Raw genomic sequence first — 16,587 nt, forward strand, 5'->3', positions numbered from 1 at the left:
GAAGAAAAAAAAGAAAAAGAAAAAGAAAAAGAAAAAGAAGAAGAAGAAGAAGAAGAAGAAGAAGAAGAAGAAGAAGAAGAAGAAGAAGAAGAAGAAGAAGAACTTCGTCGTCTGCGTTTGTCAACCAGTTCTTTGAAAACATCGACTACGACGCTCTGCGTTATCGACACTGAGCTTGAAGAACAAGCACGGTGGGTCCTAAATAAACAATATCTACGCGATAATAGTGAAATATAAAGTCAGTGAAATGTTCTGTCTTTCAAATGATGCTGCTCAGCTGCAAGCTAACGCAGAGAATCAGGCGTCTAGCTAGCTAAACCACGTTAGCTCCGATAGCGTCACCCTGTAGCTAAATGGTCTTGCGATGGGCCAACGTTTATTATAACGTTGATATTATTTTGCTGGCTAATTTAATCACGCTAAAATTTCCACTTTAAAGCGGCCCTTTTCTTGAATTTATGTGTTTATTGCAGTACAGTCATTTCATCCCTAATGCCATCTGTTAATGTTGTGGCGTAGGTTTGAAAGGCCTAACGTTAGTGATAACGTTAGCCATAAGTAGCAGGCCACTCTTCTGTGGGCCAACATTAGCAGTCACACCACCCAGTGTCGTTACTAGCCTCAGCTTTGACAGCGTATGCAGCCATCTTTTAAGAATCGTCACTGTAGCATTAAAACACACACTCGCCAACAGAGAAACGATCACTTCTTAATATATGTTTACGGTATGTTTATAATTTGTCATCCTGATTGTCCATTCTGTGATTTTACGTTGGTCTATTCTGTACACACGACATCTAACGTTAACGTTGTTGCATGTCTCCCCGGCCGGGCAGAGAGACCCCTTCTCTGTTGCTCTTCCTGACGTTTCTTACATTTTTCCTCCGTCAAAGGCTTTTTTTTTTGGAGTGGGGGTTTTCCATATTCCATAACGTTAGAGGTATCGTATGCTGTAATGTTACGGATTGTAAAGCACTGATTTGGTGATTTGTGGTATTTGGCTAACGTTTTAAAAATAAAAATGGACTTATGTGGCTATGCGCTCAAAGATTTCTAATCACTCTAATTTCCGGTTGTGCAGTTAAAGTCTATTTCTTATCACTTGTATTATGATGGGTATACCTGCCACTGCCACGTCAAAAGTGGTGCATTCATCCTTTCTTCATAAAATGATGAAAACCTTTGCTTCCAGATAAGATATACTGACTTACAAACATGTGGGATGGACCAGGACCAGGGCCAGGGCAAGGACCACGGGGAGGGCGACCCTTTCGGTAAACAAGCATCATTCAATTGATTTTAAACAACTTTTAACTAGTTATAGTAAAGGAAATTATTTGTTCTAGCAACTGCATTTTTGGGTTTGCCTACAATGCTGTTTGCTAGGGTTGGGCAATGTGGTCATTATCTGGTATCATAGTAGACCTGTATGTAGTTTTATAATATGTTATACCGTATATGGTGATGTGGTATATTTTATGGAATTCCTATTGTGTTAACTGTTTATTAAACTTTTTTAGTAGCTGTATTTGTTCACATTTAGCATATACAATTTTCTCTCAGTTCTGCATCTGACGGCTCCCCTCATTTTTTCTGTTTATGTCAAAATGTCTAGTGTTAGACAAAATTCTTTAGGCTCAAATTATTTATTACCAGAGAGCCCACCCCTTCTGTATGCCTTTTATGGTGATTGGTTGGGCAACTTTGAAGAAGATCTTAATATTTGTCTACTCCATATTAATTTGTTGGAAGCTTTGTTCTTTTATGTGTATGTATGTATGGGCTAAATATAATAATAATAATAATAATAATAATAATGTTTAATACACAGAATTGTTTTCAATAAGGAGTCGGTGGGGTGGGCGAGACGGGATGAAGGAGAGCTTTAGCGAGTGTGAATGCCCATGTGCTGTTGTCTTTGTCTTATATCTCGTGGACCCCCTCGAAAACGAGATGCTTTATCTCAAGGGGTTATCCTCCTAACAATAAAAATTTCAAATTTTAAACAAATCATTACCCTAATATGTTGATGATATATATATATATATATATATTCCAGTGGTGATCATCGTGGAGAAATGTTTGGTGGCAGAGATCGTCCCATGCCTGATTATAGAGGTAGAGATGGGATGAACATGGGTCAAATGGGCCCAAGACCTCTAGATCTGCCACCCATGGACATGAGAAGGATGGATGGGCCACCGATGAGGGGGCGTGATATGGACCCATGTGATATGCGTGGTAGAGAGCCAAACAGAGATTTGTGCCGACCTGGAGAAGAGACAGACTTTAGTCTTAGAAGGCACTATGAAATTGCCATCAGAGACAAACTGATGAATTCTTCTGCTTTCCCGGTACAAGGCAGGAACTCGGTAGACATGGGAGGGAGGGGTATGCCACCACGGGAACCAAACAACAGATTTATGGACATGAGAGAGAGAGAGTCATTTCATTATGATGTGCCACCGTTTAACAATCCCAATATTGATGGAAGAAGAGGGTTTCCCATGGGGCGAAATGATGGATTTAGGGACATGTGTGACAGGCCCCCAATGCGCATTGGTGATACTGATGGCTATGATATGGACTTACCGCCACATGAAAGGAGAGTGATGGACACTGACCGAAGAGGAGGACCACCGTTCAATTCAAGAGGTGGATTTGATTCTGATATGGATTTCAGAAATCGTCTTGGTCCATCAGCTGAATTCATAGGAAGGGATCGATCTCCATTAAGATTTGGAAACAGTGATGGCCCTCCAGTGGACAGGCCAAGATCAGACATGCCTTCAGATGTTGCTGGCCCTCAAATATCAGAGTTTCTGGGTGCAAAAGACGCACCCAGAGAGAGAGAATATCCAGATTCAAGTGGCAGTCCCCTTATGGATTATCGAAGTGGTGAAGAGATGACTCTCGCAGAGGAATGGAAGAACCGTCGAAAGGACAAGAGACCTTTCGTAGAAGTGGGTAAAGGTATGGGAGGTGTACCCGAACCTAGCTTTCCTGCAGGTTTTGGCAGAGATGTGACTGTTCGAGATCCACCACCATTTCAGGAAAGGGATAGGGCATCTGTTGAATTTCAAGCAAAAGATGTTGTTTTTCCTCGTGGTGACCACTTTTCTGCTTTGAATCTACCAACAATTACCAGCAAAGCTCCACAAGACGTTCCACGCCAGGAAATAAGTCCCCTTGCTGGCCCTCTTGGGAGAGAAAATGAGAGTAAACATTGGCTTGGAGAAAGGAACCCAAAGCATAAATCAAATCGTGATGAAAGGCCTCCGTACCATCAAGAGAAGAATCAGCCCTCACCTATGATTCAGGAGCCAAATGATTGTTTTAAAGGGCTGAAAGATATCCCACACAATCAAGGACCTGCCAGGGGTAAAATGGGGGCAGAATGTGATTTCCAAAGCAGCAGCACTGTACAGGCAAGAGACCAAGACTACAGGGACATTGATTACAGAACAGGGTCCGGGAGGGCTTTTGAATACAAGCATGAGGCGCTTCAAGCACCAGAGAAACTCATCAAAGAGTCTAAACCAATTCCACCTTCCAAATTTAGTGAGTCTGGTTCTCAGGTAAGTGCACTTTTATTTTTGTTGCTAGTATTTGCTTATATAATATATAATTATATTTGCATTTATTAAAATATGTTGGTGTTTTATAACCCAAATTTTAATCAAAATGTCTGTGAAAGGATCAAGATTACAGGAATGCATCAGTGGAGGACAAAGTTTCCAATACAATATCCATAATTGGTATTCCAAAGACTGCCACAATGGAGCAGGTAATAATCAAACAGAAAAGCAAATGTATGTGTTAATTATTATTATTATTATTGTTACTATACTGTAGTTGTATTCGTCTGCATGGAAAGTCCTGGCATAACTCACTCGTTTTGACACGTTCTTTTGCAGATTCTTGGTGCCTTTGCAGTCCGTGACGGTGTGCCAATGCAGGGGATGAAAATCAATAACGTTGTGCCAGGTAAGAATTAAGTTTCTTTGTGGAGCTGTTTGGGGCAGTCGATCGCTAACATGTCCCTCTAATTTCGCTTTCACGACTTTCGAAACTCCGCATTCTTTTTTTTATTTTTATTTTTTATGTTGTTGGTTGCTTTTGTTGTTGTTGTCTCTGTGAACTTGCTCAGTAAAGACGGAAGGGGGGGAGGGGGAGGGGGGGGGGTCCTGTTATGCCATCCTTTTTCATGTCTGAGGATGTTGGGTCATTGTCACAATTAGAGGACTTACCAGGGATTCGATATAAGGAGCTTTGGAGAGTGTCGGTCACAAAAGATCTGTGACAAGTGACTCACTGAACGTGTCACAGTGACTCTTTATCTAAGTTCTGAAAAAAACCTTCTGTCTCCATGGTGCACACTACGCAGTCGTTCACTGCCACTGGTTTGGAATATCTGCCAGGAAAGGCTTTGATAAAGCCAAGCCTTAACAGACAATGTCTGATATGACATCAGTCATCAGAAGACTGAATAGTTAAAAACATAAACAAAATGTGTTTTCCTGAAAAGGTATGTGTGTCAGTAAAGGTGTAAAAATTCGCTCACACTGATCTCGATGTATTCACGAACTGCTGTCTTTTATGTTTTAGTGGGTGACTGTCATTACTGGCATTGACTAACAAAAACCCATCTGTATTTCAAATGCTGTCCCCAGGTTACAGCTACGATACGGCCTATGTGGAGTTTTTAAACCTCGAGGATGCAGTCCGCTTCATGGAGTCCAACAAGGTGGCCCATCCTCGTCACTCTACGAAGGCCGTCTCTCCCATCAGGATTATGAGGGGTTGAGAGGGCATTTAGTAGATGGGGGAGGGAGAGAACCTGGGAAGGGGTTGCTTTTACTTGGGTTAAGTAGATGGAAGATGTCAGTTGTTGACATTTTTAGATGCTAATATTTTAAATCTCAACAGTTGATCCTAGTTTTACATAATTTTAATTTCAAGTACTTTCCACAAAGCCATGGTAGTACTTCAGGTTTCTTGTTTAGCACTTAAAAATATTTAGAAAATACATTTAATAATTTTCAGCTGTGTATGTGCACAGACATACAATTGTTTACTTGCCCTACTAGTCCTACATTTTCAAATTTCAACCCCAAACTGCCTTACCCTGGAATGGATTTAACCAGAATATACAGATCTTTGGGGAGGGGGGGGGGGGAAATGTGTCCTTCGTGGGATTGTAACAGTTAAGAGGTTTTTATAATTTTAGGAAGTCTTAATGATGACAATGAAGGTACTGTACGAAGCCACCATGTCATGTGTTGGGATTTAGCCTTTGTAATGAAGAGGATCGAAGGACATTTTTACCACTTGCAGCACTTTTAAAGTCTGTGTGTCTTAGAAAATACTGGTCTCTCTTTGCTTTTCGCAACCTTTTAACAAAGTTTTTGTTGACAAAGATGCAACTGCAGATTTGAACACTTTCCTTACCACTGCCTCAGCAGATGCTCAGAGGGGGGCAGGGCAAGTATTTTATCTTTGTAATGTAAACCGCAGAAGGATGTTGCATTGTGGTCTGACAGAGGTTGAGCCAGGTTCAACTTTTTTTCCGGACAACCCTGCGTTTTTTTTTTGCTGGAGGCTGCTGCGTTTGCTCCCCTGCTATGTTGCTGAGCCGCCCTCATTCAAATGACTGAGAAGACTGCGTTGACCATATTAGTAAAAACCCTGCGGTTAGAGTGTAACTGTTAACATATAGTACACATTTTGTTTAGTTTATTGGCAATAGAAAATAAAAATCGATTGAAAGTAACTTTGAAGAAGAATATGTTTTGTATATTTTAGGACAGGTAAAGCATTGTAGTGATCACAACTTTGGTGTACCAAGTTTGTTTTTTAAGCTATGCTAGTGGCGTGGCTCTATGAATGACATTGCCGCCGGTCTATTGCTGCATTCCATTTACCTCTGAAGTCTGGGTCACACCCAGTTTGACTACTTTTCAGTTTACAAGTTGAAAAAACGGGGTAGTGGGACTCTAGCCGGGTTAGCCATTGTTAACGATACCAGTTGATAACCATGCATTATGCGGTATTTTGCGCATGCAAACACTGTAGCAACATGTCCACAGATAGAAGATGGACAGTATGTGTACGACTGATTGAGACACAAATAAGACCGACGTGTTATAAACAGTATATTCATACAGCTTCTACTGATGTTCGATTGTGATGTCAGGGTTGGTGAGTCTCTCCCGACTTTCTGTGTGAAAATTTTGACTTCAGGGGGGAGTTAAAGTTGACATTTCCGACTGGGAAATCCCGACTTCCCAGTTCAATTCGAACGTATCATATTAGTGGATTGGTCCACCACTTAGGTGCAGACTGAAATATCTCCTCATTGGATGCATTGCAGTGAAATTTTGTACAGATAATTGTTGTCCCCAAAGGATGAAGCCTACTGATTATGGCTATCACCGGATTACTTCTTCTGGTGCTATTATGAGGTCGACATTTTAGTTTTAAAGTGAAATGTCTCGACAACTATTGGATGGATTTTCGTTATATTTGGTACAGATATTCGTGGTGTCTGGCGACTGGTTATCCCTTTGACTTATCCAGTGAAGTATCTCTTCATCTACTTTATGGATTAGCACAATTTGTGATACAGATGTTCATGGTTCCCTGGATGAATCCTAATAACTTTGGTGATCCCCTGACTTTTCCTCTCGAACCACCATGAGGTTGAATTTGTGGTCCAGAGCGAAATTTCTCAACAACTTTTGGGTGGATAATCCTGCATTTTGATGCAGACATTTGTGGTCTTTGGTGTGTCACTTTGGTTATCCCCTGACTTCATCCAGCACCATCATCAAGTCAAAATCTCAATTTGTCTAATACTTTGGTTTATCTATTTAACAGTGCATTTATTCAACAGTTTGGTTTTCTTCACAATGAGCATTACAGCCTCATAAAGCCGCTGGTGTGCCTGCAGACTCTGGTTGTCTTTAGGTGTCTGAGGCAGTCCTTCTGTGGCAAAATTCTTTTACAAGTTTAAGACATTTTCAGTCATGTGACTTTCCCGAAGAGTACATGTCCTCTTGATGCTATTCTCTTGAATTTATCGTCGGTGAACTTTGGCCTCCAGGATTTCTACTTTCTTTGAATTGCTCTGAGCAATCTGTTCACAACTTGACACAATGAACAACGTCTTCAACACTGGCAAGAAATTGATGTGCTTTGATTATGTCTGTAAAAATATGGAGTAGCCCATTAGCTTGGGGTAGTTGGGATCACTTGAATTGTTGCTGAAATGTGCAGTTTGTTTGGCTTTGCTTTTTTGGCTGCTTTTGGCCAGTGTTCTGCAGCTTGTGATAGCTCAGGAGTAGTTGTGTGGTCAGTAATTTTAATGACAAAGATTCAAATTGCCACTTAGAAGCAAGTGGTAAAGGATGGCTTTTGATTTGCATTTGATGGTATGGCTTTATGTATGGTTTAATGGTTAATTCAGTTTTGATGTTTAACATAATACTACCAATTTGCAAAGTACATTTAGTTTTGCCATGAGCTCCCCTTTTAAAACTGCTCATTTATCATACTAATGCAGTCTAGTCTTGGAAATGGGGTATTTATGATGGCATAGCTTTGTTTGTACACTTTACCTACTGAGAGCATGGTTCTCATTTGGCACTACGGACTTCTGTTTTCTTTTGGACTATGCTGTGAACTATCAGCACCTATTTTGCTAATCAATGGATTGTTTTAGTTATTTTCAAGCAAAAATGCTAAACCTTCCCTGGTTCCTGCTTTTAAGTTGTGTGAATTTGCTGTTTTTGTTTATTTGTTGGTAGTAAGCTGCATATCTTTGGGTTTTGGTCGGACAAAACCTTTACCTTCTTTTTTTTTTGACATTTTCTGGACCAAATGATCACTCCATCAATAATCGGCAGATTAGTCGATACTGAAAATAATTTAGCCCATCCCTAATTTGTAGTTCCCTTCAAACTATTTAGCATAGTGTGGGGGCAAACTGCCTGTGGGAAGCATGATCCTCGATCTGGGCTTTGCTCACCACGATTGCCCGTTTTATCCTCAGCAGTGAAAAGGAGGGCTAAACCTGCCACAGTGCATGTTGGGTGTCATTGGTATTATTTAAAATAAGTCACCTATGTCGTATGATGCTGATTGGTCATTTCTGTTCTTCTTTCAGGGATCCCTAAAGGTTGGCACTAGAACAACATCCATGAAGTACATTCAGCCAGACGACCGTAAAAGAAGTGTTCATGTGAGTGCAGTGAGAGAAAAGGATTATCTATTAATCTTTTTAGTTCTAGTTTAGCTGAAATTCTGAAACAAAAAACATTATTTTAAATAATGGTTGGGTCACAAGTAAAGGCACTATAAAAACAAAATTACCTCTATTTTAACATCTCTCATGGTAAATTTGGCATAATTTCCTCAGTATTATTTCATTATGACAACATAGCCATACCATTATATCATTCTGTTGCTCCGAGTTTCGCTCTTTAACAGAAATAGTGGTTTAAGTCATTGATTCTTCTTAACCAGTATTTTTTTAAATAAGACGTCCTGCAGATGTTTTACAAACCTTGGATTTTATCCCAGATAGAGTAATAGTTGTTTGTATAACAACAAACAGTGATTCCAGCTTCTTAAATATGACTAGTTTTTATTTTCTTCACTACTCTATGACAGTAAACTGGATATCTTTGAGTTGTGGACAAAACAAGAAATTTTTCACCATTTTCAGACGTTTTATCGACCAAAGAATCAAGAAAATTATCAACAGATTGACAATGGGAAGAATAGGAACAAAACTAAAGGCAGTGATAGGAATACACTGTGACTTCAGAGTTTTCCTACAACCTTCCCACTAACAGTATATTACAGCCTTTCTTAAGTCGTGCTGCAGTTTAGTTTAAACCTTTAGTTTAAACATAAACTTTTAACAGAAATGGTCCGGACAGATCAGGTTCTTGGTTCTCCATGTACAGAAACTAAAAGTGTCCCTTCCTTCCTGTCTCTGTTAATTAGGAATCAGATCAAAAAGTATCTCAACTCCAGAAGCCCCAGTTGCCCAGACCAGATGAACCTTTAGAGGAGTTGAAGACCAACCTGAATGGACCCAAACCAAAAGGCCCTACGGAGCCATTGTCCCACAGCCAGTGGCAGCGTAGCTCTGACCTGACTCCCGAAGCCTGGCAGCAGCAGGTGGACCAACAGCTCCAACAGCAAGAAACGGATCAGCAGGCTGAGCCTTGGGGCAACCGCAACCTTCCTCATCACAGTTCACACCAATCTGACTCCGTCTTTAAAGACAGCAAAAGTATGTTGACTAAGCTCATGGGTCTTCTCTACAGCTTGTAGCCATAAACACTAGCAATTCATGTTCATATTTGTTATGTATTACTGTAATGCAAAACCATTCACAAACCACTTTTCCCTTTGGTCACTGTCCAGCCATGATAATAAAAAATGTGAAGCCCACAACCACAGTAGAGACTATCCTGAAAGCCTTGGATCCCTTTGCATATCTGGATGAAAGAAATGTTCGCCTAGTCAAGGCCAAGCCACCAGGCGCCAAATGCTTCTGCTTTGTTGACATGGACTCCCACGAGGTACCTAAAATATGAATGTGCACAATTTTCTGTTAATTATTTCATGTTCTATCGACTTTGTGATTGCCGTCTTTGTCCAGTGTTTCCCTGTAATTTCCCAGCACTTAACATTGTGTCTTCTTTCGTAGCAAGTGACACGTCTGGTTGAGCTCCTCACTAAACCCAGACCCCTTTATATTGATGGAGTCAGAGTTTATGCTGAGGTCGCGAAACCTCTGAAGAACCAAAAGTAAGTCACCATTTTGCAAGGATTTTCTTAACAGCTGCAGTATGTCTAGTAGGGAAATCCCATCTCATTTGGTCCTGGTGGTTTTCTTTCTGTTTCAGTTTCCGAAGAGACTTTGATAAACCAAACGGCTCCATCCTTGGGCATCCACCTGAGCCCAGCCTGATGGGGGTAAGTTGTGGTCTTAATTCTGTTGTTTCACAAAGTTATTAAAAAAAAAAAGAGGATGACCTATGATTGTATTTGCCCCTGGCACTTCAGCAGCAGTACCCACCACCTCCGCTGTACTTTCAACCGCTGCAGCCACCCGCTGGTGCCTCCACTGGAATGCAAGGTGGGACTCGGGCACACATTCTGGTATCTTGGTCCCTAGGCATTGATAATTAGTATTGAACTGTAGTCTCACGTTTGTCACCAGGTGATTTGACGACTGGCAGCACTGTTGCTGCTCCGTCATCAGACCCCAGCATTGGACAGGTAGGTTACAAAGCAAAAAGATGGACATCTTGTCTCAAAGCTGGGCAGTACACCGTACATCTCCTTTAACCCCTCGTAGGGAATTGGCTACGGTGAGACTCCAGCTGTGGATCCGTTGTACCAGGCTGGTGGACCCCATGTGCCCACAGAATCAGCTGCCAAGACAGTCGCCGCAGACGGATCACAGCCCTACATCTATGGTAAAAAAAAAACAAATCAAGTGTTCAAATCCAGAAAGTATTAATCATCTCCTGTCTGTATTGTTTCAACATTGTAGTAAACTGGTGTAGTTGTGTTGTGATTTTACAAATAGTAAACGGTGACGCACCTAAATCTGACATTTTAGCAAAATAAGAATTCCAGTGAGATTTCCATAAGACAGGAAACATGAAATTGAACGTTGATGCACTTTTTCTCGTAGACTTCTGCTTGGTCTACTCTGGCTTGGTGTGTTCCTCCATTTGTACATCGCTTTGGACAAACGCGTCTACCAAATGAATAAATGTAATGTAAACGTCATATCTATTTGTCCCAATTCCTCCAGGCTCTGAGATTCCTGACATGACCAACTACTTGTACGATTCCACGTCAGGCTTCTACTACGATCCTGAGACGACACTGTACTACGACCCCAACTCTAGGGTGAGAATACAAGACAACACAGCGATCCAGTGCTTTCTCTGGCTTATGAGTGGGCAAAAGAGTAGCGAGGGAGAAACAGCATTTGTAATGTATATCCAAAAGCAATGTATGTGCTGCAGTCAGTAACCTACCAGAGAATATTAAATGCTGTACAGCTACTACACATCTAACCAGAAGTAACTATCCTCTAACATGCACATTTATTGAACATGTAACTTTCTGTACATTTTGGAGATCTTATTTTAATTTGCAGGCTGACATACACACTGTACCTCACACTTGACAAAGCTACTAAAGATCTTTTCTTTTAGCAGTCTAAAGATTTACAAATGGCTCACAGTCTGGAGGAGTGACATATATGTACTTAAAAACCTAAGTAGTTGTATGTTTTGTGAGTGATTTCTTAATAAGAGGACACAGACTGCCGTTTAAGCTGCATATGTGCATATCTGCCTGTAGCAACCATAAATGTGTCTTGAATTTGTTTTGGTTGTCATTAAGTTGTTATTTCTCTTTTTTTGTGTTCAGTATTTTTACAATGCTCAAACCCAAGAGTACTTGTACTGGGATGCTGCATCAAAGACCTACATCCCAGTTCCAGGAGGGAATCCTACAGTGACCCAACCTATGACCATGACTGCTGAAGACCAGGCAATTCTTTCCAACCCAGCTGCAGATGCTCCTCTGGAAATGAAGAAAGCATTGGCGTCTCCCGACACCGCAGCAGCCCCAGTACTAGTTCCCATTTCTGATGCCGGCTCTGCTCCGGCACCTGTTCCATCTTCTTCATCAGCTCCTGAGAGGAAAGACGACGACGACGACTCTAAGAAGGACAAAGAGAAGGATAACGAGAAGCCGAGAAGTCTCGCTGCTGTCAAGGTAGCACTCTGGTTACAATACCAGTGCACGCAATGTGAAATACAGTTGTGTAAAGCAGGGCTCGACAGTAACGGTTGCCCGGATGCCCTTGGCAACCACATTGAGTCAATTGCTGACCATTTCGTGGCCTCTGGTTGCCCCCTTTGGCAACCACCTGTTCAATATTTGTGATTTTTTTTTTATATATAAAAACAAAAAAGTCCCATGTTTAATTGGTTGTCTCTGTTCAGCTGTTGTGTGACCGTTTTCCACACACGCATTTGCTATGAAAAGATACAGGCAACGCAGTTTTAAGTTCACGTTAACGCCGCATGTCAAAATCCGGTGCTAATATGGCACTGGTGCCCTGTATCTACCGACGAAATAGCAACGCGGATTTCGGTGCCTCATTACGGTGCCACCTACATGTCTGCGCTGCTCTCTGATGCTCCGAAACCTACGTTGGAGGCAACTGAAGCATCGCTGAACGTCACGCTATTAAACACTAATAACACGTTACACAGCAGGTAACGTTAGCCTACCATTAGCTACAGTAGTAACTGGATTAAACACGGCTAAAATGCTGACAGCTAAACGGTGTAGTGTGACTGTATTTCACTGTAGAGGATTCCAACAGCGGGACGTACAACCGTCTGCTGCTAAAGCTATGAGCTAACCGAAACAAACTAGCACAGACGGGACTAAAGGTTGCATTTACTTAAAACTGGTAAACCTCGTGATGCATTCAAAGTTATTGTAAAATGCCCTTTTTTCATCTGATTTTGTCTTTTAACAGCAATTTACTGGTGAAGGAATTAATTATTGTTAAAAGTTATAACATTTTTAATAATCATTTAAATTCCTCCCTTTTTTGTGCTAATCCGAAAATTTATCTGATCCGTGACTCAAAACTGTGATCCCATCCATGAGTTTTGTGATCCGTTGCACCCCTATTTGAGAGGGATGGGAATAGATATATATTGCAAGCCATTATCTCATTGTTTCATTATTAAAATGTGTGGTATAGTTACATAAGAAAGGAATTGCTCCAAATATAGGCAGTTTAAAACATGGCAACAGTATTGTCAATTTCAGCAACCAAAAGCTAGATGCCTGGTTGCCAAGCCGGCAACCACTTTTAAAAAGTTGGCGTTGAGCCCTGGTAACGGGGAGATAGTTAAGACATTTGTTGCTGTTTGCAGATCATGAAAGATATGGAGCGCTGGGCAAAGATCCAGAATCGTCAAAAGGAAAGCGTCCGTTCCGCATCTCCGCTGTTGAAGACTGGAATGGACGATGATAGGAGGCAATCCAAGACGGCTGACGCTGGCTTCGCTATCTTTGAGAGGAAGGTTAGAGAAGGCCAGAGACTCATTCGATTTTCCTTTCATAAAACGGGTATTAAAAAACAAAAAACTAGTGGTTGTTTGATTTTCGTTTTAAAATACAAAATTTGAAATTGAAATACGAGGCGTTTTTTTTTTCTTTTCATTGTCAAAAGGGATGAGAGAAATTTAAAACATGCTTTGATTTTCATTTTCTATTTGATATAACAAAAAATGAAATCACTAGAAAACAGAAATGAAAAAATGCCTGTTTTTGAGGGATGTTGCATTTCCAAGGCAACAGCACTGGTGTAGCCTGCCAGTTTTGCTTTAACCCAGGCTGCAGTTGAGGGAAACTTGTAGCCTAACTTCCTCAGCGACTGATCTTCCATTTCTTTTTTTTCTTTTAACGATTATTTTTGGGCTTTTCCGCCTTTTAATTTTGACCGGACAACTAGGTGAGAAAGGGGAGAGAGAGAGGGGGGGGGGAAGACATGCAGGAAATCGCCACAGGTCGGATTCGAACCCTGGATCACCGCGTCGAGACATAAACCTCTCAGTATATGTGCGCCTGCTCTAACACTGAGCCAACCCGGCCACACATGATCTTCCGTTTTTTGCACCTCTTTACATAAATATACATAAATATGACTATGAAATACATACATGAGGCAATACATATAAACATATGCATTAGTCATTACAGTTCAATAACCAAATGTTTTACTTTTATTTATTTCAAGGGACTTTTATTTTATATGTACACATTTATTTCTGTTTCTATTTATTTGCACATTATATTCAAAGGAAGTTTGGTTATCTCACAGACTGAGACTAAAAGCAACTAACAAGCCTGCCTGGCATCAGCAAACTTAACAGCAGCAACAGAAAGTTTGCTGGGATCAGACCTTTGCGCCGTGAACTGAAAGTGTATTTCCTCAGCTGGTTCGACTCTCTTCGGACAAAGTTGTCTGTGGCGGGTAGAGACAGAGAGTCAGAGGGAGGCAGAGAAAGGTTAATAAATACATGTGATTTTATGAAATAAAAGTCCCCCCAAGCATTATCAGAGTATAGGTTTCCAAAGTCATTTTAGCCTGGGCTGAAAGCAACACTGATACATCGGCGCTGTTGCCTTGGAAATTGCATCCGGTACCAGAATATGAAAAAAACAGGCCTTTTTTCATTTCTGTTTTCTAGTGATTTTATTTTTGTTATATGAAATAGAAAATGAAAATAAAAGCATATTTTAAATTTCTTTTACTACCTTTTGACCATGAAAAGGAAAAAAAACACCTATTTAAATTTAAAAAAAAATTGTATTATACAACAAAAATCAAACAACCACTAATTTTTTTCGGTTTTTTAATACCCATTTATGCAAGAAAAATCAAATGCCCAACAGATACACTGACCCTCACCTCTAACATCATCTATTCTGTGCATTGATTTTTACAAGGAATGTAAATTTAAGAAGTATTTATATCTTGTCATTATTTTTGCCCTGTTCTTTGTTTACATTCTTAGATATCAGGTGCAGATGATCTTTTTAAGAAGCCCTTTGCTCCTCCAAAGAAAGATGAGAAGTCAAAGGTAAGAATCCTCATGTTCAGCCCATTTTGCATACCTCATGGTGTACTTTATTTACCTCCTTCAGAGTGCCATTTAAAAAAAAATACAAAAGTGTTTCTTTTAAACACAAGATTTAGAAATTGTTTGTTGTTTTTAACATTGGCCTGGTTTGCTTCCCCAGCGTCCAATGGGCTCCCTGGGTCTACTGGCATCAGACTATGCAGCTGGAAGTGATGAAGAAGTGGAAGAAGATAAGGATGAGGCAGCTAAAGGCGGTCAGTGCGGCCAGTCTGAAGACAAGGACAATAAGCTGACCGACTGGAAGAAGATGGCCTGTCTGCTGTGTAGGAGACAGTTCCCCAACAAAGACGCTCTGATCCGCCACCAGCAGCTTTCTGACCTCCACAAAGTACTACTCTATTAACCTTTTGTATGAAGAATAGTTGAAATTGACTCCATAAATATTGCCCCTAATGCTCAATGTATTCTCTCAACAGCAAAATATGGAGATCCACCTTAAGATCAAGAGGTCAAAGAAGGAGCTAGAGGCGCTAGAGAACCAGGAAAAAGAAGTAAGTGAAAATAAATGCGCTGGGGAAAATATGCTGAAGAGAGTATCGGCTTTTTTCGGTCGATTACTTAAAGTGGAATGTGTCTTTGACAGCTAAATTCCAGAGAACCGACAAGGTCACCAGAACAGAAAAGAAGAAAAACCCACCAACAGCCACAGCATCATAATACCTGGGCTGGAAGCTCCAGGTACGTGTGTTTCAACTGACTGTCGTTGAAATGGAAAACAAAGCCTTTAAGTGATTTTTATTGCTGACATTTCTGCCTTATCTGTTCTCTATGCTTAGGGAAATGAATACAGTCAGCGATAGACCTGGTTTAGGAGCTGAACCTGTCCCGGTAGGTGTGAAGCTTTATTTCAATGCAAAATGTGCCGTTTCTTGTTAGTTTATTAAACTTTTCATTGCACTTTTCTCTCTAGCAGAGGAAAAAGAAAGAGCCTGTTGTTTGGGACCATGCCACCTACAAACAAGCTGTACGCAAGGCCATGTTTGCACGGTTCAAGGAACTTGAGTGATCTCATCTGAACACGTCCTCATTTTGATATGTGAATTGTTAATAACATGCTTGCCCACCTTAGCATGAGAAATCCTTTTACTGTCGTGACTGTTTCTCTGCCTTGGACATAATTACCCTACAGAAACACAGTTTTCTACACTGAAATTAAGCAAAAAAATGGTGAAGTGTGTAAATAAATCACAAGGGGGGGAAAAAAAAAAGTCAAAAGCAAGAATTATTTGACGTCCTCAACAATGGATGTTGTATAAAGGGTGTTTATTCATGCTGTTGATTTGAGTATTTTTGCCCATGTTTTATGTGTGGCCTGTATGTAGAATTGTGAAATATGTCCAGTTAGTCTTTTTTTTTTTTTTTAAACGATACTGTCTCACTGGCCACAGCTAGATTTTATTTTAAAACGGCAATTTTTACATTTTCATTTTCATGGGTTGGAATTGCTAATTGTATGTACACATTTTTTAGTAAAACAATATTATGGACTAACCATTCTGCTTCTTGTTTTAATTGTGTAGAATTGTTTAGCAAGATCCCGCTACTGATGTGTGTGCACCTCATGTCCACTAGGTGGCAGCAAGAGACCATATTCTGTTTGTTTTTGATGTGAAGTATCCAAGCAAGAATGTTGAATCAAATCATCAATATTAGTACTGAATATCAGTATTTACCAGGTTAAAGAAAAATTGGTCTTGCCAACTTGCCTTTATGCATTTTCTGCCTTAGACACAATTTCAGTTTTTTGTAGATGCAGCAGTAATGTTCCCCAGTTGTGCACTGCAGGAGATGGAACATGAAGCCTCCCCTCTGA

General features: G+C 40.5%; 1 protein-coding gene across 6 annotated transcripts; it reads left to right on the top strand.

Annotated features, from left to right (window-relative positions):
* The first annotated feature begins 15 nt into the window (after window positions 1-15).
* LOC116051248 (RNA-binding protein 6) lies at window positions 16-16,266 on the top strand. Of its 6 annotated transcripts, none has more exons than XM_031301509.2 (23): window positions 16-191; window positions 1,193-1,274; window positions 2,060-3,578; window positions 3,698-3,787; window positions 3,918-3,987; window positions 4,674-4,747; window positions 8,168-8,242; window positions 9,013-9,304; window positions 9,439-9,596; window positions 9,725-9,825; window positions 9,924-9,993; window positions 10,084-10,156; window positions 10,241-10,299; window positions 10,379-10,499; window positions 10,844-10,941; window positions 11,470-11,820; window positions 13,002-13,151; window positions 14,649-14,714; window positions 14,875-15,102; window positions 15,191-15,265; window positions 15,358-15,456; window positions 15,551-15,602; window positions 15,688-16,266. In XM_031301509.2, the coding sequence occupies exons 2-22, from the start codon at window positions 1,216-1,218 to the stop codon at window positions 15,572-15,574; spliced, it is 3,852 nt and encodes a 1,283-aa protein (XP_031157369.1). In that variant the 5' UTR covers window positions 16-191; window positions 1,193-1,215; the 3' UTR covers window positions 15,575-15,602; window positions 15,688-16,266. The 6 variants fall into 6 exon arrangements, with proteins under 6 accessions (XP_031157369.1, XP_031157368.1, XP_031157367.1 ...); XM_031301508.2 differs by having other exon boundaries at window positions 17-191; window positions 15,685-16,266; XM_031301507.2 differs by having other exon boundaries at window positions 17-191; window positions 15,358-15,452.
* Window positions 16,267-16,587: the final 321 nt, after the last annotated feature.

The sequence above is a fragment of the Sander lucioperca genome, chromosome 6 (assembly GCF_008315115.2).
Source record: "Sander lucioperca isolate FBNREF2018 chromosome 6, SLUC_FBN_1.2, whole genome shotgun sequence".
Taxonomy (NCBI): Eukaryota; Metazoa; Chordata; class Actinopteri; order Perciformes; family Percidae; genus Sander; species Sander lucioperca.